This window comes from Triticum urartu, chromosome 7 (assembly GCF_003073215.2).
Source record: "Triticum urartu cultivar G1812 chromosome 7, Tu2.1, whole genome shotgun sequence".
NCBI lineage: Eukaryota > Viridiplantae > Streptophyta > Magnoliopsida > Poales > Poaceae > Triticum > Triticum urartu.
Window position 1 is genome coordinate 527,092,514 of NC_053028.1, and position 22,048 is coordinate 527,114,561.

General features: G+C 41.4%; 1 protein-coding gene and 1 long non-coding RNA gene across 3 annotated transcripts; one reads left to right on the forward strand and one right to left on the reverse strand.

Annotated features, from left to right (window-relative positions):
• The first annotated feature begins 4,194 nt into the window (after positions 1-4,194).
• Positions 4,195-12,288, forward strand: LOC125518906 (K(+) efflux antiporter 6-like). 2 transcript variants are annotated; one of them, XM_048683800.1, is made up of 20 exons: positions 4,195-4,679; positions 4,892-4,935; positions 5,839-5,897; positions 6,024-6,096; positions 6,215-6,276; positions 6,362-6,437; positions 6,577-6,651; positions 6,933-7,004; positions 7,099-7,182; positions 8,248-8,316; positions 8,672-8,749; positions 8,957-9,045; positions 9,387-9,483; positions 9,583-9,636; positions 10,070-10,165; positions 10,348-10,536; positions 10,618-10,695; positions 11,374-11,418; positions 11,600-11,686; positions 11,779-12,288. In XM_048683800.1, exons 1-20 carry the CDS (start codon positions 4,367-4,369, stop codon positions 11,857-11,859), a joined length of 1,821 nt encoding a protein of 606 aa, XP_048539757.1. In that variant the 5' UTR covers positions 4,195-4,366; the 3' UTR covers positions 11,860-12,288. The 2 variants fall into 2 exon arrangements, with proteins under 2 accessions (XP_048539757.1, XP_048539756.1); XM_048683799.1 differs by having other exon boundaries at positions 4,196-4,679; positions 11,600-11,692.
• On the reverse strand, positions 10,690-11,367 carry LOC125518908. Its single transcript, XR_007288179.1, has 2 exons — positions 11,081-11,367; positions 10,690-10,944 (listed from the first exon to the last, which is right to left on the reverse strand). It is a non-coding gene; the product is annotated as an uncharacterized LOC125518908 (long non-coding RNA).
• Positions 12,289-22,048: the final 9,760 nt, after the last annotated feature.

Consider the following 22,048-nt stretch of genomic DNA (forward strand, 5'->3'; position numbering starts at 1 on the left):
TTGTGGCCGCCTCGTGGCTCTTCTGATTTGCACTCCAAGTCTCCTGGGTGTCTTCTGGTCCAAGAAAAATCATCACGAAGGTTTTATTCCATTTGGTATTCCTTTTCTGCAAAGCTCAAAAATAAGGAAAAAACAGAAATTGACACTGGGCTCTATGTTAATAAGTTAGTCCCAAAAATAATATAAAATAGCATATCAATGCATATAAAACATCCAAAACAGATAATATAATAGCATGGAACAATAAAAATTATAGATTCATTGGAGACGTATCAGAGCCTAGGCCAAGTGCAACTTGGTGTGGTCAGGGAAAGAACGACATGGTGTTTATCCAGATACCGGGCTCACTGGTAAGGAACACCTCGCTCCCGCCACTCTGTCGACAAGTTTGATTAATTTTCGGGTGGTTCCCTATCCGCGTCAGTTGTTAAGGCTGAAGGAGCGTATGAAATGGCTTCCGATCCAGAATCTTAAATCTATTTTTCAGAGCTCCAAATGCCCTCTCAACAATAACTCTAAGGCTGGAGTGTCTGAGATTATAGTTCTTGTGGAGTCCTAGGATAGTTCCTACCAGAGAACTCATTCGGATGGTACCTAGTTTTTCTGAATGATGGAAGAACACCTGGCCGACATGCATAGCCAACACCTCCTAGGTAGAACTTGCTATCGGGGATATTGATGCCATCAGGTCTAGTCATGTCACTTAGAATGTTAGCATCATGTGTTGATCATTCCCATCCAATCAACACATATGTGAACTTGAGATCAAGGTTAACAACAACAAGAACATCCTGGCTTGTGTAGTGCTTTCTCCCCTTGTATGATGAAGATTGTGACCAGAGCACTCTTGTAGTGATATGAGTACCATCTGTTGCCCCAATGCAATCCCGAAATGACATTACAAGATGGTATTGTGGCTATAGCAAAACAATAGAAGAATGTCAATGCATGAACTACATACTATTGATGCTCACCTTGAAATATGGATACCATCTTGGACTAGTGCGAATCTTGCTAGGAGTCTAGCCGGTTGGTGACCTGATCATCTCCCCTCTAAGTTCCTCAACAACATACATCGCTTGCCCGGAGTACCTGGAAATGGTCTCCATTTATCGCTTGAACCTGTTGTGGATATCCCTAAACCTCTAGTTATGACCGACAACATGGAGGAACACATCAATTTACTCTTCCATACTGGTGTGGATACTATCTTGTAGTAGCCCCCTGCTCCTGAAGGTCTGCACAAGCCTGGTGAAAGGTGCTCTTTTCATTCTTAGCATCCATAGAGCTTTTGTGTCGGTGCAGTTGTAGATGTAGTTCAGATTTACTATCCTCTCCTGATAACGGGTTAACATTGGAGCATAACGGATGACAGGCTTGTCACCATGATGAACAACACTCTTTTGCATCAACATGAGCCATGCCTGAATCACAACTATCAGTGCTGCCGAACTACCAACTTCGCCCATTCATCCATAACCTAGGGGACATCGATGGTGCGATGAGCAATGGGGAAATCGATCCTACACCTTGCCTAACAGCCTAACAAACGACCTAACATATGGGTGGAGGGGGGGGTCCATGTTTCTTACCGGCTTCAAAGACGACGATGATGAGGGGGACATGCCTGAGTCGAGGAGGTCCAGATGGTGGCCAAGAGGAAGGGGAGAAGCACTCCTGCTGCCACCGCTGATCTAAGTCGCCGCTATTGCCGGTGCTAAGAACAGAGGAAGTGCTTGCGCTAGAGCTAGTGGTGACCGAGTATATGAGGCGATGAGGCTAGATTTCACACCTTCCCGCCTCGGCCTATTTCCATCTCTCGCCATATCCACCCGATTTCGCCTTGCACCGTCGCATGCACGCTGCATCACTTTTGCGCCGCACTCAGCCTATCTTGCTAGAAACTGCCGATCTGAGGATTTTTAGCGAGCCAGACTCTGGGCTGCTTTAAGGTTCGTGCCGATGCAAGCCAACCCACCCTGTTTGCAATCAAACATGTTTTTCTTGGCCCAACTCGGCCTGGTTAGAGGTAATGGTTAGAGGTAATGCAGGCAACCAAACACGTCCAACATGTATTATTGATAAATTTGCACACGGGTGCTGTGGGTTACTTCGAATAATCAGCATGGGGTATTGCCAAGAGTGCACAGAACGGTTAGTGTCGAATCAGCTAGCTGAACAAATCTGTCTTGGCGGTCAAACGATGTGCTTGGATTGGCCAAGGATTTTTTGCCCCATACAATTTTTGTTGATCGCGACTTCCCCTTTTTCAAATTTGTGTATGAATAGTGCTCACGCGTGCCAAGTTCATGAACCAGTCACTGCATTAACTATTAGAAGAAAAAAACCAAATGAAAGTAGACATCCAACTTCGGACGAGGATTAATTGAGCTCGAGTTCGTATGAGCTTAGGTAAATAGTGAAATAAAAAGGAAAAAATGAAGTTTTTGCGGCAAACTTTAACAAATGTTTTTAATGCTTGCAAAGTTTCAGCATAGAATGACATTTGTGGAAGTCGCGGCAAAAACGACAAAATCGATGCTTCAAAAAAATCATATTAAAAACATTTTGGAGCATCAATTTTTCCCACGACTTCCACGAATATCATTTCATAATGAAACTTAAAAACATTGACAACATATTTTAATTTTACTGTTTATCCGAGCTGGAGCTGAGAAGCGCACTTTCGTCCAACCTCCCAAATCAACCAGTGGAGACGAGGACCAAATAAAACCCATCTTCGTGGCTCCCCTGCAGCACCACATTTTAAAAACAGAGTCATGCATCACCAAGGGACGAGACGACACCAACGGCGACGTCGATTTTCTCACTTGAAAAAGGAGGAGCTGCTACGTCCAAAGTACGGTAGCCGTCGGAATCGGAGCAAAAAAGGTTGGCGAGCGCCCAATCAACAAGGACAGTTTCCCTCGCGACGCAGAGCGGAAAAGGCAGGGCGCCTGATCTGGAGCCTAGTGGAAGCAAGAGCTGAAGTGCGAGACGCATTCCCGCGCGGCGTGGCGTGGCGTGCGCACTGCAGCCGATTTGGCGTTTGACCGGCCGGCCGGCCGGGCGCCACACAGCTTCCCCCCGCCGCGGTGCGCGACGGCCGAACCACCGCCCGATCCGATCCCTCCACTCGAGCGAGAGAGGATTCGACAGCCCTCGGGTGAAACAAGATCTTCCTGGGTGGTGGCCGGTCAGGCGAGGCGAGGTGAGGTGAGGTATGCCCCCACCACCAAAAATGCAAGCTGGGTCTGCCAGGGTGCTGCCTCGTTTGTTTCGTCTCTTTGGACACATCGAGCACGCCCGAGGACGGCTCCAAGTTGTACGGCTGGCCAGCGGTGGTTACACAAACAAGGCTACTACTACTACACTTCCAAACTCATGTTTTTCTTTGCTTCACAAGAATAGCGAGTGACCAGTCGGGACATATCACAAAATTACCAGTGCAGGATCGCATCTAGTGATGTGTGCCACCGTAGAAATTTCCGAGCACAATAAATAAAAGGCCTCCTTGCCTTTTGCGTGGTTGTTTGTCCTGCTGCGTGAGTGGAAACATTCCGTTGGGTGGCGTCACTGCGTATAGGATCCTTATTTTTTTGGCCTTTTTTAGGTGCAAGTAAAATCATGTGTTTTCCAACCATCCGAAGTCAAAGATAAAAATCATGTGCCTACACCCTGCAATTTTTTTAAGCACAATACAATCATAAAAGCTCACATACATGCATCTACACTCATCCCTATGATCACACACACGTCCTACCTCTACCTGCATAAGCGTTTTCGAGACACTGAGCCAGCACAACATCTTAGGATTGACGAAGTCATCATATGCTCTCGTAGTCGATGAAAACATCTTCCCCACGAAACGAACATCGACAGAAAGCCTAAAATAAGTCCCCAGAATGCAATCAGCAATGTCGAGCCTAGGACTTGAACCCTATGGGCTGATTTCACCATACGAAACCTAATGATCTGAGCTACGATCAGTTCGCCTATACCTGCAATCCTGCTCCCTGCATTTCTGGAATTCTGGGCTGATCCAAGGAGCCACCAAGACACGACGAGTTGGTGGATTTATAAAAAGTATTAAAAGGGAACAAAATGATGAACCCAACCAACAAGCCCGGACGGAAGTGATACTATAACTAACAAAAAATGAACACTACTTCCCCTACAAATCGCTGCTGCTTCCGCCGGCTGCACCTCCAACTCCAACCTGCACGCACAACTCACGCATTCCCCCCACTTTCTTTCTTCCCCGACACGGGCACGCACGCACACGGCTGCCCTGCGCCCACACACGCTACTCTTCGGCCCTTCCTCCCAAAATCTAAACCCCACTCCGACCGCCCCCCCTCCGGCGATGCTGATGCGTCGCCGCCACCTGCTGGGCCCGGTCCTCCCCCGCCTCCTCCTCACCGCCCTCCTCCTCGCGTCGGCCGTCGCATTCCTCCCCCGCGCGGCCGGCGACGACGCCGCCGAGGCGGGCGACGAGGGCCGCGTGGGCGAGGCGGTCGCGGCGGTGGAGCGCGCGGACGCCGCCCTGGGGGCCGCCGAGGCCGGCGGGGAGGCGGCGCAGGGCAATGCCACGAACAAGGAGCACAGCCTCGCCGACATGATCGACCGCGCGCTGGAGAAGGAGTTCCCCGACTCGGAGGGCGACCAGGGCGGCGGAGGTGCGTGGATCTGAGCCCCACCGTTCTCCCCGCGATCCGCCTCGCGGGCTCCCGTGGCGCGGGGATCTGGTTTTGGCGCGTGCCGGCGGCCGGCCGCCTAGATCTCGGCCCCGGCTGCTGCGCTCTGCTGGGAATTGACCAATCCTGCCTGTTTTTTTGGGTGTCTGGATTGAACTGCCTCGTCCTAATCCTCTCCTGCTATGATTTTGCAGAGACGGACCCCGGCAGCTTCAACAACACGGTCGCGGAGAAGCAGGTGATTCATCTCCGCAGTTTTGCTTGTGTGTGGTCGGATTGTTCGTTGACAATGATTATGGAACCTGTTTAAATTTTTGCATTGTTATGATGCTCATCAAATGGTTGTTCAGGCCTTGCCGACTCTCTAGATTTAGGAGATTAGTTCATTTATGCGCGCTTTAACTTCTAAATTGGTCTCCTTTTACATGCTGTTTAACTTAAAAAATATGACTAGGGTTGATACGACTGAATATGTATTGCACACGGTGAAAATATTTGATATCATCGGTGTCTTGGATGGAGTTGACATTTGGACAGAGGTTACACCATTGATAATGACAAAACATTCAGTTATCCTTCCTTGTATCGTTCTGTAGGTTTTGCGCCTGTTGACCAATTATTCAGCCTACTGGCCTTTTGACTTAGTGAAATTAAAGGAGTTGACGTTTTCCTAATGCCGACTACAATACCTTGAATGGTGTTTACTGTGCTAGGTTAGATATGAATCAAAATCTAATATTTGCTTATGGTACCTGACTAACTTTGTGAAACAATTGTTGTGGTCTAAGTTATTAACTTACTAATAGAACTCATTTGAGTTTTGCATAAATCCCCTAGTGCTGTGTTCCAGCTGACATTCATTTAGTCATTTGATCTTCTACATGATACACCTATGATCTACAGCTACTTCGAGTTGCATCCAACTATCCTATTATATTTCTCAATTCTGTGTTCAGTTACGTTCTCAATTTGTAGATATACCACCCTTCCATTTTGAAGCAAATAATGGTTTTTATGTGGATATAAATTGCAAAAGTTGATGCATTCATACTTTAGATCTCCAGTCCCACTGCACTTGGCTCGTGTTGCTCTTGTTTGTGTATGCTGGTTATACTTATCTTGTTCTGTACTACCCTGCCAGGGAGTTCTGGAAACTGTGGCCAGAAGAGTAACGAAGAAGAATGAGACCAAAGACAATAAGTATGTTCCTATTATATATTTGACTATTTTTCTGTTTCTCTGTGAAGTGGATTTAAGTATTTAACCTTTATGATTATTTCACAATCAGTAGCAAATATCCCAAGTTTATGTTTTTTCAATCCCCAGCTCATTCCCATTCAAGGAGGTTTTCTTGGATCGGTCAGAGCAAGAGGATGTTCCCACGTTGATTGATCGGAAGGTACATGCACTATAATTCATTGCAGATTGTTTTACGCTTTTTTGCTGTGAATGCAATAGTGTTATTTTATTTTACTCTGTTTTACCTGTGTGCTGTATTAACACAACTGCAATTCCAGGATAATGTTTTTATTATATCAAATCGGAAGTCAAAGTACCCTGTACTGCAGCTGGACCTTACGTATGTGACCTAATTATTGCTGAGGATGAGCAAGAATAAAGTATCTGCCTTACTCATAACTTGGTTTGTATGTGAACTACTGTAGGTTGATCTCAGATCTTGTTGTCGTTATTGTATCTGCTACATGTGGTGGAATTGCCTTTGCTTGCCTTGGACAACCAGTGAGTACTTCTTTTGTCTCAAATCTCATTTCTGCCTGATTATGTGTATGGACTATGTAAGACATACATTTTTATATGGCTATTTATAATATACTTAAGATTACGAGTGACCTAAAGAAATTCAAAAAATACTTTGCAGGTCATTACAGGTTATTTGCTTGCAGGTTCTATAATTGGCCCTGGAGGTTTTAGCTTTGTCAACGAACTGGTGCAAGTAGGGTGCTTTTGCTTTGTTGGTTGCTTTTCTTGATGTTTAGTTGTCATCATTCTTATATGAAAAATTGCATGCACTTTTGTCCAACCATTTCACTGCTTCAGCAGACGATCAGATCATGCCTGATATACTATATACAATTAATCTTAAACGTAGTAATGAATGTTTACTTTTGACTTGTTTTCATACCCTACCAAGTTTACGAGAACATTTCATTATGAGTACATGTGATTGTGCGTATTTCGCGCAATTAATAATATGATTTCTGCTTTTTCTTCCAGGTTGAGACAGTAGCTCAGTTTGGTGTGATATTTCTCCTTTTTGCTCTAGGACTTGAGTTCTCTACCGCAAAAGTATCCATCTTTGTTTTTTAATACATTTATTAGATATTTGTAGCAATGTCAATATGCAGTTAACTAAATAAATGGTGTTTCAACTTTGTCTCAGCTACGAGCTGTACGTGCAGTTGCCGTTCTTGGAGGATTGCTGCAAATTATACTTTTTATGTTCCTTTGTGGTATTTCTGCCACGGTATGTTTCTTTTTTTGCTGCTCATGCTATGATGAAAATTTATTTGAATTGCAATTATTTGCTGCACGAACAAGATTTATTGTTGAGATTCATTTGCATGTTCTACAACTGACGTTAAGAGATCACTAGTATATTGCCATTGATGCAATCAAGTTGTACCAACAAATTCACTGGTTCAGTTCTGTAGCTTTTGGCTTTCTGGCATGTGTTTGATACTCCCTCTGTAAAGAAATATAAGATTGTTTTGATATAGTGATCTAAACGATCTTATATTTCTTTACAGAGGGAGTACAAAATTAAGGTCAGGGTTGTAAAGGCATTGCCTTTGCATTGCCATGTTTTCCAGTCTGCTGTAGGCAGATGGCAGGAGCCTTTGCCGCTTTATGAGCCTGAGCTTCTCAGATCTGGAGCCTGGAGGAGGGTTAAAGGGTCCTGGTGGTCAAGGCTACCGCTGCCACCCCTCCATGTCACTTCTGCTGACTTATTTAGCTGTCGCTTCCTCTGCCTCTCTCCAGCTCTAGCAAGGTCAGCCATCGAGCATTACAGGAGCTGGGGCGCAAGGCAAAATATCAGGAGGTAATGTGGTGGCAGCAGGGGAGGGTGGTTGGGGTGTGCAAGAGGGGGTTAAGAAGAAGACACTAGTGTGACAGGGGATGGAGAGTGGATATTCGAGATGCAGGAGAGTGGGAAGGAGAAGTGCAGTGGCTGCTGTGGTAGCCAAATAGAAATTAGGGAATGGGATGAGATATTTGAACTTGGCTTTTGGAATTTGGAGAAGTAGTGTGATGACTATTTAGAGGCCCATATCTCGTCTGTTTCTCACTGATACACGTGTCACTGCTTCATTAGGTAATACATCATCTAGCTATGTCCATGGTGGGGCCACATGTCATCATGTCGCCCTTTGGTCGCCCAGCTCGCTAGAGTGCCATGAAAACTTTGTTTATGCTGTTTCTTTCTTTTTTCCTGGCTTTACATATTTCCTTGATTTTCTAATTCTGTCCTCGGAAAGCACATGCCTGGCAGTTCTATTCTATTTTGCTTATTTTCGTTACTGCATTGCAGCTATGTGGGGGTAAAACAAAGGAAGGTGTTTTTGTTGGCGTTCTTCTTTCTATGTCTTCGACAGCAGTGGTAATTTCTAAATATCACTCACACTCCTTGCTTTTGAACAATGATCTACAATGTTATGTTCCTCATTGGTTCACTGCAGAATGTTAGTTTGTTTTTGGGCTTGTGCCACATCCTCTCAATGCGTTCCCGCGTTGGTGTAAACAAACTTAGTTCTTGCTGGTTTGTGGTAGAACCATTAACTATACCATACATGATTAATGCCAGAAGGGTTTTCATTTTAGTACACCTAATTTTGCATATGATATATGACCCTGTATTTAACTGGTCTTCTGAATGTTGTATAAATTGCTATTTGCTCATGCTCATTCTAGATTCATTTCACTCTGCTCAACATTAGTGATTTTTTTGGTTGCAGGTTTTAAAATTTTTGATGGAAAAAAATAGTATCAATGCACTTCATGGCCAAGTGACGGTTGGCATACTCGTATTGCAGGTATGTTAGACATACGTTATATCCTCTGTCTTTTTTTGTGGGATTGAATTTGTAAAGATGCATATTTGCTTGCTTTGTTTATGAATCGAATGGCTTTCAGTTCCACAAAAAAAGTTGAAAGATACTGAATGATAAAGCCTGGCTCAATACTTGTGAATTTTACCTGATCTATGTCAGTTGCTATCCATTGACACCCCTTCCTCTCAGGATTGTGCTGTTGGTCTTCTGTTTGCACTTCTTCCAATTTTGAGCGGCGCCTCTGGTCTTCTTCATGGAGTTGCGTCAATGACAAAATCGTAAGTGCCGTGTAAAGCCTGAAAATTTCTAGTGACTAAATATTTATTTTTTCCAATATTCTCAGGCTTGTACTATTAATATATCAACAATAAGTATGAAACTGTACAGTAAATTCGTGTAATCTCAATGTCTAATCGGCGGGTGTACTTTACATACCAGTGCCTGCTTGAGTCGAGTGTCAACAAATATGACCTGTCTTGTATCTTGTCACATGACTTATCATACTGTCCTATGTATATTCGGTCTACCTGTACCGTACTTATACAGAAGTTTGCTACAACATAATTAGGTATTGGATAAATTAAAATTTTATTATGACATAAATTTCCAATACTCTCAGGCTTGTGCTATTAATATCGTTCCTGGGAATTCTCTCTATCCTCTCCCGTACTTGTGTGCCTTGGTTTCTTAAGCTGATGATAAGTCTTTCGTCTCAGGTGAGTATACTGTGGGCAAACAGAACATTAATGATGCTTTGAGTTTTCGTTAGAACATTACATTGAAGTTATACTAATGTTCGTTGCTGCATCGTGCAGACAAATGAACTGTACCAGTTGGCAGCAGTTGCATTCTGCCTGTTATTTGCTTGGGTGAGTCTTTTTACAGGCCAAAAGTTTGGCTATTACCTGGACAAAAGTTTTGCTTAATATTAATCCGGAAAAAGAGGGCTGAAAATGCTTAAAATATTGAAAACCAGACAGAACGGTAAAATACAAATATTTTTCTGGGCTTGCCTTTATTTTAACTACAATGTTCAAGATGGATGTGACACATGGATTCTGATGGATATGTAAGCTTATATTCGATCCAACACCATGCCTGCAGTATTTTCCCTCTATTTTGCACATGCTTCTTCAGTTTTTCTCAATCATATATTTTGTTATTATTTGTTAATTTACACTTTTTAAAGAAATTTGCTTGCATATATATCTTTGATAGTTGTACTCTTCTATCTTAATCATCTCTTCTAGGACTATGTCGATATATCTGTTACTTATATGTGGCCTTCCTTCCATGGTGCAGTGCAGTGATAAATTGGGTCTGAGTCTTGAGTTGGGTTCATTTGCAGCTGGCGTTATGATATCAACAACCGATCTTGCTCAACATACTCTTGAACAAGTAATTCCTTGCTAATATCTTGTACACTTTGTTTTTGTGTTGTAAGATTTTTGCATATTTCTCTATAGGGAAGAGGAGCTACCAGCTAGTATTTGCTTTGATCTTTCTTCTACTCACAGCTAGACTCTTGTAGTTAGTAATTCTTTATATGTTCTCTTATTTCAGGTTTGTTCTTTCTGCAGATTGAACCGATTCGAAATCTCTTTGCCGCCCTTTTCCTTGCCAGCATCGGGATGCTAATTAATGTCCATTTTCTGTGGAACCATGTGGATATACTTCTTGCAGCTGTAATTTTGGTGATAACAATAAAGACATTTATTGTCTCTATTGTCGTAAAAGGGTTTGGCTATAACAACAAAACATCTCTTCTTGTAAGTCTTTCTAGTCTCTGTTAGAATGGGCTCCCATCTGCTATCGCTCATGCAGTCACACTTACCTCGTTTTTTCTACAGGTCGGCATGTCTCTTGCACAAATTGGAGAGTTTGCTTTTGTTCTTCTTAGCCGTGCTTCAAGCATCCATCTGATTGAGGTTATTTCTCCATATATTTGTTCCTCACGTGTTGCGACATTACCCTCGTTGGCTATGCTGCTTTAGTCATAAAGCACATATACGCCTTGGTACTTGTTTCTGAGAGTTGCCACCTCTGGCTTACTTTTCTAGTAGTTTAAGATAGCCATATATTTGTTCCTCACGTGTTGCGACATTACCCTCGTTGGCTATGCTGCTTTAGTCATAAAGCACATATACGCCTTGGTACTTGTTTCTGAGAGTTGCCACCTCTGGCTTACTTTTCTAGTAGTTTAAGATAGCCATATATTTGTTCCTCACGTGTTGCGACATTACCCTCGTTGGCTATGCTGCTTTAGTCATAAAGCACATATACGCCTTGGTACTTGTTTCTGAGAGTTGCCACCTCTGGCTTACTTTTCTAGTAGTTTAAGATAGCCAAGCATAATCAATACTAAAAGTCTTTTGCTGAGGATTTCAATGTCCTGTAAGTACCGGTGTTCAATTAAGTATGACATTTAAGATGGCCAATCGTAATCTATCTAAATGAAATGAAGCGGTTGATATTTTAACTCTTATTTTGCTCGGCATAGTTTGTTGGCAGTACCTGTCTTGTCTTGTTTGGTCACCGCAAGACCACTGCTTCTCAATTTAGATCCATCTGTACTTTCATTTGACAGCTGCAATGCTTTTCTTCAGGGCAAGCTGTATCTACTTCTTCTTGGAACCACAGCGCTTAGCTTGGTATGTACCTAATCGCTTCATTTCTTTTGTAAGCAACATTGTGTTATCTCTGTTGATGGTAGATATCAAATATGTGGTGGAGTCTAAAATGAGAAGATGGTCACTGTGCCCACCGTCTCTACCTTTGATGACATTACGTTATTATGAGTTATGTATGGTTAACTTACTGCTTCTTGTGCAGGTAACAACACCCCTGCTATTCAAAATGATCCCAGCCGTGGTCCACCTTGGTGTTCTTTTGAGATGGTTTTCCGTCGATAGCAATCAGGTGGAGGTACACGTTCATCTCAACTGAGTTCATCTACCGATTGTTTTATCTGGAAATTGTTGCCAATCAATTCATCGGTTCTTCCATTTCAGTTGGGCCTAAAAGGCGAAGTCCTCCGCATTGATAGCGGCAAGCGCATAAATTTGATAATCCAAGGCCCACACGACTCATGACACACTTGGCACACCGCAAGCTACTTTTAGTATGGCTTTAAGTTAACGAGCTCTGTTAAGTGTTTCCGCATGTAACGAAGAGTTTATAGCGCGTATGCACGGCCGGGCGGGAGTTGGAAGCAGAAGAAATCAGATCTCGTTCAAAGTGTGTGAGATCGACCCTTCCCCGCAGCGACGACTGGAAATGCAAGGGGAGGATTTCGCCAGCCTTGTGAGCAGTGGATGAAGCGGGCAGTGAGTGCACTGCTCGCGGTGTGATCCCTCTAATGAGGGTTTTCTGTAGTATAAGAATGTAATCTGATTGATTGATTGATTGGATTAGCGTGATAGGATTTAGGCTTGACCGGTATACCACTGTATTAATTCCACAAAATGTGCAGAACGCCACCTGATCATGAATTTTGCTGTGCAGTGAGTTTGCCATTGTCATTTCCCAGTGTAAGTTCCCATGCCTGCAGTCAGGAAAATCATTTTGTATGTGTCATTTTTTGGTAAGACGCCTGAACTGTAACGTTTGAACGTTGGCTGTTGGATGCTATCTCGGAGCTCTATATCTCTGTGGGCAATTGGCTACATTGCTATTTCACGTACTTCGTTGCTGGGAACGACTGAACTACTGCCTCTCGCCTTGTAGTTCCTTTTATGAGCTTGGGGTCTCTTGCCTTGTATAGTTGGTTCTGTTAAGCATCTTGTTAGTATTGCCTGTTAGTTCGTTCGTTTTGTTTCTTTTTTATCTTTTCTTTATTTATTCCTTCTTTTGACTTTTGTTTATATTTTAAAAAAATACATGTTTAAAAACTACTCCCTTTGTTTCTAAATATGTCCTTCTAGAAATTTCAGTATGGATTACATATGGATGTACATAGACATATTTTAGAGTGTAGGTTCACTCATTTTGCTCTGTATGTAGTATATGCTAAAGTTTTTAAAAGGTCTTATTCAGGAACGGAGGGAGTAGTTTGCTTATTTCTTTTTAAAGATGTTTGAACAATTCACAAAAAAAATGTTCATGATATTTTATACATTATAAAAAAATTAGTTTGCTTAATTTTGAGAAAATGTTTAGTACCTTTAAAAAATGTATGTAACATTTAAAAAATGTTTAAATGTTTCAAAAGTATCTTTTGTGACATTTTCAAAAATGTATATACAATGTAAAATAATGTTCATGTATTTTTTTTAAAATGACACCACTCATAAAAAATGTAGGTGGCATTTTACAAAATGTTCACATGTTTCAAAAATATGTTAATGGCATTTAAAAAAAATGTAACAATGTAAAAATTGCTCGCGTAACTATAAAAAATATTTCATACCATTCAAAATAAGTGTTGAAATGTGTATTTGAAAAATGTTTTACATGTATTTGATAAAACGTTCAAATGTATTTGAAAAAAATGTTTGTCATGTATCTGAAAAATGTTCAGCATGTATAAAAATAATGTTCCACATGAAAAATGTACAACTTATATTGACATGTATTTATAAAAGAAAAAGGAAAGGAAAAGAAAAAGAAAAGGAAAAAATAAAAACATGAAGAAAATCAATAAAGAAGTATAGAAAATAGAAGAAAAAAACCCAGATGAAAGGTTCTAAAATCAGTAAACCTCTTTGATGAGCCGTCCCACTAACGCAAAGTGCTTTTTACCGGAGCCGGGAGCTACCGGTGGACCATCCACCATATATTTACTTTGTGATTCGTGCACAAGGGGCCCAGTGCATGTGTATAGCATTTTGTATTGTGGTAACTATCTCATGTATCTCTGTTAATAGTCCAATCTGTGTCAGATAAGTGGGTCCCTGTCAATAATAGAATAAAAACTATTCCCAGTGTAAAGTACGCATGCATGCAATAACTTTTCTATCTGTCCCCACAACTCTAATCCTGCCTTTTATTTTCTCCTTAGCAATTTCATTCATTCATATCATTAAAACTATAATCCCATTTTAGAAATATTTTATATATTTGAACTCATGGCGCCAAGACCTTTAGAACAAGATCAATCTTGAATACATTTAAACATGATTAAGTTTCAACGTTTCAAATGAGTGAAATCAGTTTTCTGAAATAAAGTGAAATAAGTTCTTTGAATTGAGTGAAACCATTTTTTTTGAAATGTTTTTTGTTTTTCATATATATGAAACATATTTCAGTGCAAAATATGTGAAACTTGTTATTTAAAAAATATGAAACTAGTTTTTTAAAAAATATTAAGCTGATTATTTCCAATCAGTTTAAAAAATAAGTGAAATCTATCTTTGAAACAAGTGAAATTGTTATTTCAACTTAGTGAATGTAATGTGTTTTTCTGGAACTAGTGAAATGAGTGAAACCTATCTTTCATAATTAGGTTAATCATTTTTTTAAACAAGTTGAATATAGTTTTTTAATCGAGTGAGTGAAATGTGTTTTCTGAAATTAGTGAATGTGAGAAATGGGATTCTTGAAAAAAAAAGAAATATATCGATTGTCATGTGAAATTATCTATTTCAATGTTTGAAACTGATTTTTGTGATGAGTGTAATCTGTTTAATGAAGCGAATGCTTTTTTAGAAATAATTGAAATCAAAATTTTCAAATGATTGAAATAATTTTCCTTGCAAAACGAGTGAAACCGGTCTCTTAATGATTGAAGCAAGTTTTCGGAATAAGTGAAATTATATTCATAAATGAATGAAGCGAGTGAAGTTAGTTTTTGAGTGAAATTATATTTTTAAATAAGTGAAATTATATTCTTAAAATGAGTGAAATCAGTTTTTAAACATGCGTGTTTTTTAAAGCAGTGAATGTTATATGAAACAAGTAAATCGGTTTTTGGAAGGAATGAAATCAGCTTAAAGATATGGGTGAAATAAAAAAAATTTAAATGCATGAAATCTGTCAATTGAAATGAGTGAGTTCATATTTTTTAAATGAGTGAATTGTTATTTTGAATTGACTGAAATGGTTTTTGGAGATGAGTGAAATTTGTGTGCCAATTTGAGTGAAATATGTTTTGTGAAATCGGTGAAATTGAAACTAGTTCAAATGTATCCATAATTGATCTTATTTTGAAGATCTTCTCGCTATGAATTCAAATATATAAAGATATTCAAAATTGGAGTTTTCATTCAAAAGATATCTATCATCCAAAATTTCACAATGAAATTAAAAGGTAGTCTTTTGATGGGGAGATAGGGAATATTTTATCATGCATGCAACCGGTCTTCTATGAATATTTTTTCTCTCTCCTGACAAAAGCTGACAATAGCATGCAAAGGACCCACATGTATTCTGTGTATTTTTAATTCTGTCTCTTATACATCAAAAAAATGGTTCGAATCTCCAAAACAACGTCAACGGTGGATGTCACACCGGTAGGTACCGGTTCCGGTAAAAAAACTTAGTCGGTCCCACTAAGGCGAAGGCGCACCAATCACCAGAGGCGAGACAAATAGTCTTCTCGCCCTCGGCAAGATGTAGCCATGACACCTTTATCCATGGAGCACAAATAGGAGGGGTCACCAACCAATTTGATGGAGTAGGCTTCCGTTACCTTTGTGGCTTTGACAATATCCCTCCTGGCCAGACTACCTAATGCTAGGCCACGGTCTAATAACATTTCCGAACTCTATTGAGTTTCTCTTCAACGCTAGCACATGCAACCAAAATTATGGGCACACGACACCAATCCTAGCCGCCACCGTCAGAGCTCTCTCCCACGCCATCACATTGGACCCTCTCTTCCTCATCCGAAGATCTCGGCGGCGGCAAAAGGATTGGGGGCCTCGTTCGTCCGTTTTGGTTCTTCTTAGATTTTGTTTTCTTGACGACATCGACGAGCTAGCGGCAGAGATTGCGTGCCTATGCGTTGCAACAAGATATAAATACTCTAGCACGTTAGCTTGTGATTTACCCGTGCTATATTAATGTGATTATGTAAATAAATGTTTATCAAATCATGCCCGTGATTTACCTTAATTTTGATGAGAAGTTAGGAAAGTAAATTAAAATAAAATTGGTTCGAAAGTTAAGTAATTTAAGGTGATTGATTATCATATGAGAAATGTTGGATGAGGCGGGTGGGAAGAAAAGTGAAACATGGAACCTTACATTTTTCTTAAGTAGAGATAGAGATATTTCGATGAGAAGTATGGAAAGTAAATTAAAATGAAATTGATTCACAAGGCAATCAGTCAAACGGGGAAGGTTGGACCGGGGGAGGGGGGAGGAAGAAAAGTAAAACATGAAAACTTACATTCTTTTTAAGTAGTAGAGATATTTCCCTTGCAATGCAAGCCCTTTCATTAACGCCGTAAATCCACAACCCACACGATCACGCGGATCCTTTTCTAAACCCATGTGATCCTTTTCTAAACCCTCGGGATCATGCAAATCCTTTCCTAAAGTCACGCGCTCACGCAGATCCTTTTCTAAACATTTTTTTAAACTGCTTTCAAAACAACTAATGTCAAAGGAAGGAAACGAGCTAAAGGGACTTGATACCATCGCCAACAAAAGAAAATTGAACGAGCAAAACTAGAAGGAAATCCTGTCCAGTGAGCTACATCATATCATACAAATTTGTGGTCAGCTACATCATGTCATACAAATTGGTTTATTTTCTTGTGGTTAGTGAGACGCCTGCCAACTCCGAAGGGCCTAGGCTCTCCGAGTCCGAAGCAATGCAAGAACTTTTTACATTTTTCCTTCATACGTCATTAGTATGGTTTGTGAGAAAAAAATGTTAGTTTACAAGTAGATCCTTGAAAAAAATGTGTCAATATCTTCAGTCGCCAAATGAGATTTTTGTTACACGCAAGGAATGATGCGCGCTATCTCTTCTCCTTGAATAACTTCAGTATATAGAATTAGAACACCAACAAGACAAGTTTTTACCATGACATCTTGTTTGTTCTAGAGCAGGCGAAGGGAGTGAAAACAACATCGAGGCAGGCAAGAACCGTCCAAAGACAAAGACTCAGCTATACGACTTTTAGTTCGAAATACGCGTCAGCTGGTTCCAGTGATCATGATGGGAGAATGATGGCCGCTTTGTCACACCCCCCTTAAAAAAAGTAGTACAATGTTAAGTATTGAATGACGGCCAGCTGCTAGGTCGCATGGGAGGTTCTCCTATCTAATGTTTCATTCCGTTGCGTAATCAGCAAGCAAAATGTAGGTTCTCTATTCCGTTGACGATCTCACGTTCTCGAAAAATAAAAGACTTTAGTGATCAGAGATGAGAGGAAGAGCATAAGCTGTTTGTTTAATTTTTGTTAGTGTGAAAAAAGTGGATATATGTGATCAAGTGAACGATTTTTTTCAGGGGTTCATGTGAACTATTTATATTTATGTACCTTTGGTCAGTAGTCTATATAGTTATTGCAAATAACCTCAAAGGTGATGTGACTTGGTCGCCCTTTTGTAATTTCTTTCACACTTTGTACTATTTCCTTCTCCTATAATAACTGTTTCCTTCTCCTATAATGTTTACATGCAGTTCTCCGGATGGTTTGAAAAGAAAAAGTAGCATTCCTTTTCAACAGAACTCTTCGTCAACCGGTTTTTTCCTTCCATCATGTTCTTCCATCAATTTTTTTTCATCTAGCCGGTTTGTTTGTTTTTACACCATGTCATATTTGACCGCACCTTCTAAATACATCACTAAATCATATTAATTTACTTACCTTTTACAGCACTACATGAACTTCACATTAATTAACTTATCTTTTTCAATAACGTGGAATTACGCCATTCGATTTATACCATATTTCACCGCACCTTCCTGTACACCGCTCAATAATATTAATTTACTTACGATGCATGACCCATGCTACCAAATTATTGAGATAAAAAATATTTCACCGCATGGCAATGCACGGGCACACACGTAGTTGGGTAATAAAATATTTAAACATGCAGTCTAAATTTAGAAATTAAGTAAATTCGCTACAACATATCCCAAAAAATTACATCCAGATCCATAGATTGCTAATAACCTCAAAGGTGATTCACAGTGACGGTGAACCTTCCCAGTTTTCATTTCTTGACGGCGGTGGCGACACATCTTCTAGGTCCATGTATGGAGGCGATTAGCGACTAACGTGATTGAGCACATCATTTATTTTGCTCCAGGCAGCACAACCCAAGGCTACTAATTGTCTCTACAAGCTGCATGTCAATGGGTGTTAGCTTCCGTATTGGAGGTTCCCGGCGACACGCTCCAGTGATTATATGTCTCTTGCTCGGTTCAAGGGTTAAGTTTGCTCGACATGGCTTAAGATGGCATCTAGCGACTCAACATCTACTTGATGCGTGGGTTACGTCCTTGTTTGAGGTAACCTTTGTGACAAGCCTAAATTAACTCAATGTCGGCGGTCTAGATTCTCGGTAACATGAGATGGGTGAAGATGGCGGACATCCCTACTACTGCTCAACAACATGTGTTGCACACACATCTCTAGTATTAAGGGGAGTTGAGGACTATACGTTCGGACATCCAACTCCCCCTTCCCTTGTTCCCCCTCCCATGTCCTGAATTAACTCAATTAACTTAAATCAAATCTTATCAAAATATCAACTAAATTAAAATTTTCCTTGTCTTCGTCTATCCATACTCAAATCAAATCTTACCAAAACTCAACTAAATAAAAAATTTCCTTACCTTTCCCTACCCATACTCAAATAAAATAAAATCTTACCAGAATCTAGATTATGATGGGTGTAAGCTTTATGGTGTATCACATTTTTCTGACGCATGAGCAATTAGCTAATCTCTACTATTAAATAGCAGTTGGTAGTTTCGCCTCACCCCATCCCTGGTTTTTCCTCGCCACGCTCCTCCCCTCTTTGGTTTCCTGTTGATTTTTTTGGTAATCTCAACCGATGTCGTGCAAATAAAAGTCAACGTAAATAGAGTAACTTGGGATAATCTAAAGTTCATAACAATTTATGTAAAGCAAGGGGCAAAGCTCTACGACCCCCCCCCCTCAATGCCATCGTCGGCCTTCCCTAGCTTCCCTCCTTCGTTGCTTCTAGCTAAGCAATTTTCGATGGAGGAAAGCAGGCGACTAGTCTCTTGGACAACTTAAAATCTATGTAGTCGAGAGGGATGATGCACTCGACAAATATCAATAAAAAAACCTAGCCGCCGGCATCATCCATCATTCATGCAAGATCAATGTCCATGACCTCCATTGATGCTCCAACACCACCCCCATAAAAGAAGGGACAAGATTAAGAGAAAGAAGAGGAGGCTTCACCACCGTGTGCACCGACCTTTGAGCCGGTGCCATATCCACTGCGCCGCCTCCAGCATCACCACCAGCACCGCCTTCACAAACACTGCCATGCCTTCTCCCTTCACTGGCTCAATGTCGGCTTGTAACTTGACCCTCTCTTTTATGTTCTCCGTTTACATGGTTGAGTACTCGTACTTATTCTTGGGGATATGGATGAACTCTTTATGATTAGAATTAGTTTCCTTTAGATGATCCAATACCTTATGTTTATGTTCGAGTTAATAGCCTTCGTGAATGTTGAGAGGAGACCTCGCTTTCCACAAAAATCATATTAATGCTGCTGTTTAGGTTAGGATGTTGAGGTAATTCAAGGTAACAGTAAAAGCCTCTCCTCCGCGCCTTTGCAACCAGTCGGAGCTAAAACATACACTCAGAGCTGATATCTCTTGGGACCCCAATGGATGAATTAATGGAGAACCGAAGCATAGATATAAGGCTATAAAGAAAGTCCTGCTAGGGAGGTGATACGTCCATTTTGCATCATGTTTTCCTACTGTTATTTATAGTGTTTTATGAAATATAACACTTTGTGGAGTAATTATAATGCCTTTTTTTTCTCATAATATGCAAGGTTTACACAAAGAGGGAGATCGCCGGCAGCTGGAATTTTGGACCTAAAAAAGCTATGTCAGAGATACCTATTCTGCACATCTCTAAATGAGCTGAAATTTTACGGAGAATTATTTTGGAATATATAAAAAATATTGGAGAAAATAAATACCAGAGGGGCCCACCCAGGTGCCCACTAGGCACCAGGGCGCGCCCTGGTGGGTAGTGGGCCCCCTGGCCTGCTTCCGGTTCCCATCTTCTGGTACATAAGGTCATTTGCCCTAGAAAAAAATAACAAGAGGACTTTCGGGACGGAGCACCGCCATCTCGAGGCAGAACTTGGGCAGGAGCATTTTTGCTCTCTGGTGGAGTGATTCCTGAAGGAAATATGCCCTAGAGGCAATAATAAAGTTATTATTTATTTCCTTATATCATGACAAATGTTTATTATTCATGCTAGAATTGTATTAACCGGAAACATATTACATGTGTGAATACATAGACAAATAGAGTGTCACTAGTATGCCTCTACTTGACTAGCTCGTTAATCAAAGATGGTTATGTTTCCTAACCATAGACATGAGTTGTCATTTGATTAACGGGATCACATCATTAGAGAATGATGTGATTGACTTGACCCATTCCGTTAGCTTAGCACTTGATCGTTTAGTATGTTGCTATTGCTTTCTTCATGACTTATACATGTTCCTATAACTATGAGATTATGCAACTCCCATTTACCGGAGGAACACTTTGTGTGCTACCAAACGTCTGGGTGATTATAAAGGTGCTCTACAGGTGTCTTCGAAGGTACTTGTTGAGTTGGCGTATTTCGAGATTAGGATTTGTCACTCCGATTGTCGGAGAGGTATCTCCGGGCCCTCTCGGTAATGCACATCACTATACGCCTTGCAAGCAATGTGGCTAATGAGTTAGTTGCGGGATGATGCATTAAGGAACGACGAAAGAGACTTGCCGGTAACGAGATTGAACTAGGCATTGAGATACCGACGATCGAATCTCGGGCAAGTAACATACCGATGACAAAGGGAACAACGTATGTTGTTATGCGGTTTGACCGATAAAGATCTTCATAGAATATGTAGGATCCAATATGAGCATCCAGGTTCCGCTATTTTTTATTGACCGAAGACGTGTCTCGGTCATGTCTACATAGTTCTCGAACCCATAGGGTCCACACGCTTAAAGTTTGGTGACGATCGTTATTATGAGTTTTTGTGTTTTGATGTACCGAAGGTAGTTCGAAGTCCCGGATATGATCACGGACATGACGAGGAGTCTCGAAATGGTTGAGACGTAAAGATCGATATGTTGGACGACTATATTCGGACACCAGAAGTGTTTCGAGTGGTTTCGGATAAAAACCGGAGTACCGGGGGGGGGGGGGGGGGTTACCGGAACCCCCGGAGGAGTTAATTGGGCCTCATGGGCCTTAGTGAGAGAAGTGGAGGGGCGGCCAGGGCAGACGCGCACGCCTCCCCCTCTAGTCCGAATTGGACAAGGAGGGGGGGGCTGAGTAGGACTCCTCCCTGGCGCGCCCTCCTCCTGGCCGGCCGCCTCCCCCCTCTCTCCTTTATATACGGGGGCAGGGGGCACCCTAGGACACACAAGTTGATCTGTTGATCTATTCCAGTCGTGTGTGGTGCCCCCCTCCACCATATTCCACCTCGGTTGTATCGTAGCGGTGCTTAGGCGAAGCCCTGTGTCGGTAGCAACATCATCACCGTCATCAGCCGTCGTGCTGACGGAACTCTCCCGTGAAGCTCTGTTGGATCATAGTTCATGGGACGTCATCGAGTTGAACATGTGCCGAACTCGGAGGTGCTGTACGTTCGGTACTTGGATCGGTCGGATCATGAAGACGTACGACTACATCAACCGTGTTGTGCTAACACTTCCGCTTTCGGTCTACGAGGGTACGTGGACACACTCTCCCCTCTCGTTGCTATGCATCACCATGATCCTGAGTGTGCGTAGGATTTTTTTTGAAATTACTACGTTACCCAACAGTGGCATCAGAGCCAGGTTTTATGCGTAGATGTTATATGCACGAGTAGAACACAAGTGAGTTGTGGACGATACAAGACATACTGCTTACCAACATGTCACACTTTGGTTCGGCGGTATTGTTGGATGAAGCGCCCCGGACCGACATTACGCGTACACTTACGCGAGACTGGTTCTACTGACGTGCTTTGCACATAGGTGGCTTGCGGGTGTTAGTTTCTCCAATTTCAGTTGAACCGAGTGTGGCTACGCCCGGTCCTTGAGAAGGTTAAAACAACACTAACTTGACGAACAATCGTTGTGGTTTTGATGCATAGGTAAGAACGGT

What these genes read in the sequence shown, in the direction of transcription:
- LOC125518906 (XM_048683799.1), top strand. Translation starts at nt 4,367, where the DNA reads ATGCTGATGCGTCGCCGCCACCTGCTGGGCCCGGTCCTCCCCCGCCTC. An exon ending in TTGCTTGCCTTGGACAACCA is followed by an intron (nt 6,438 to 6,576) that starts GTGAGTACTTCT and finishes AATACTTTGCAG; the next exon opens with GTCATTACAGGTTATTTGCT. An exon ending in TGATAAGTCTTTCGTCTCAG is followed by an intron (nt 9,484 to 9,582) that starts GTGAGTATACTG and finishes TGCATCGTGCAG; the next exon opens with ACAAATGAACTGTACCAGTT.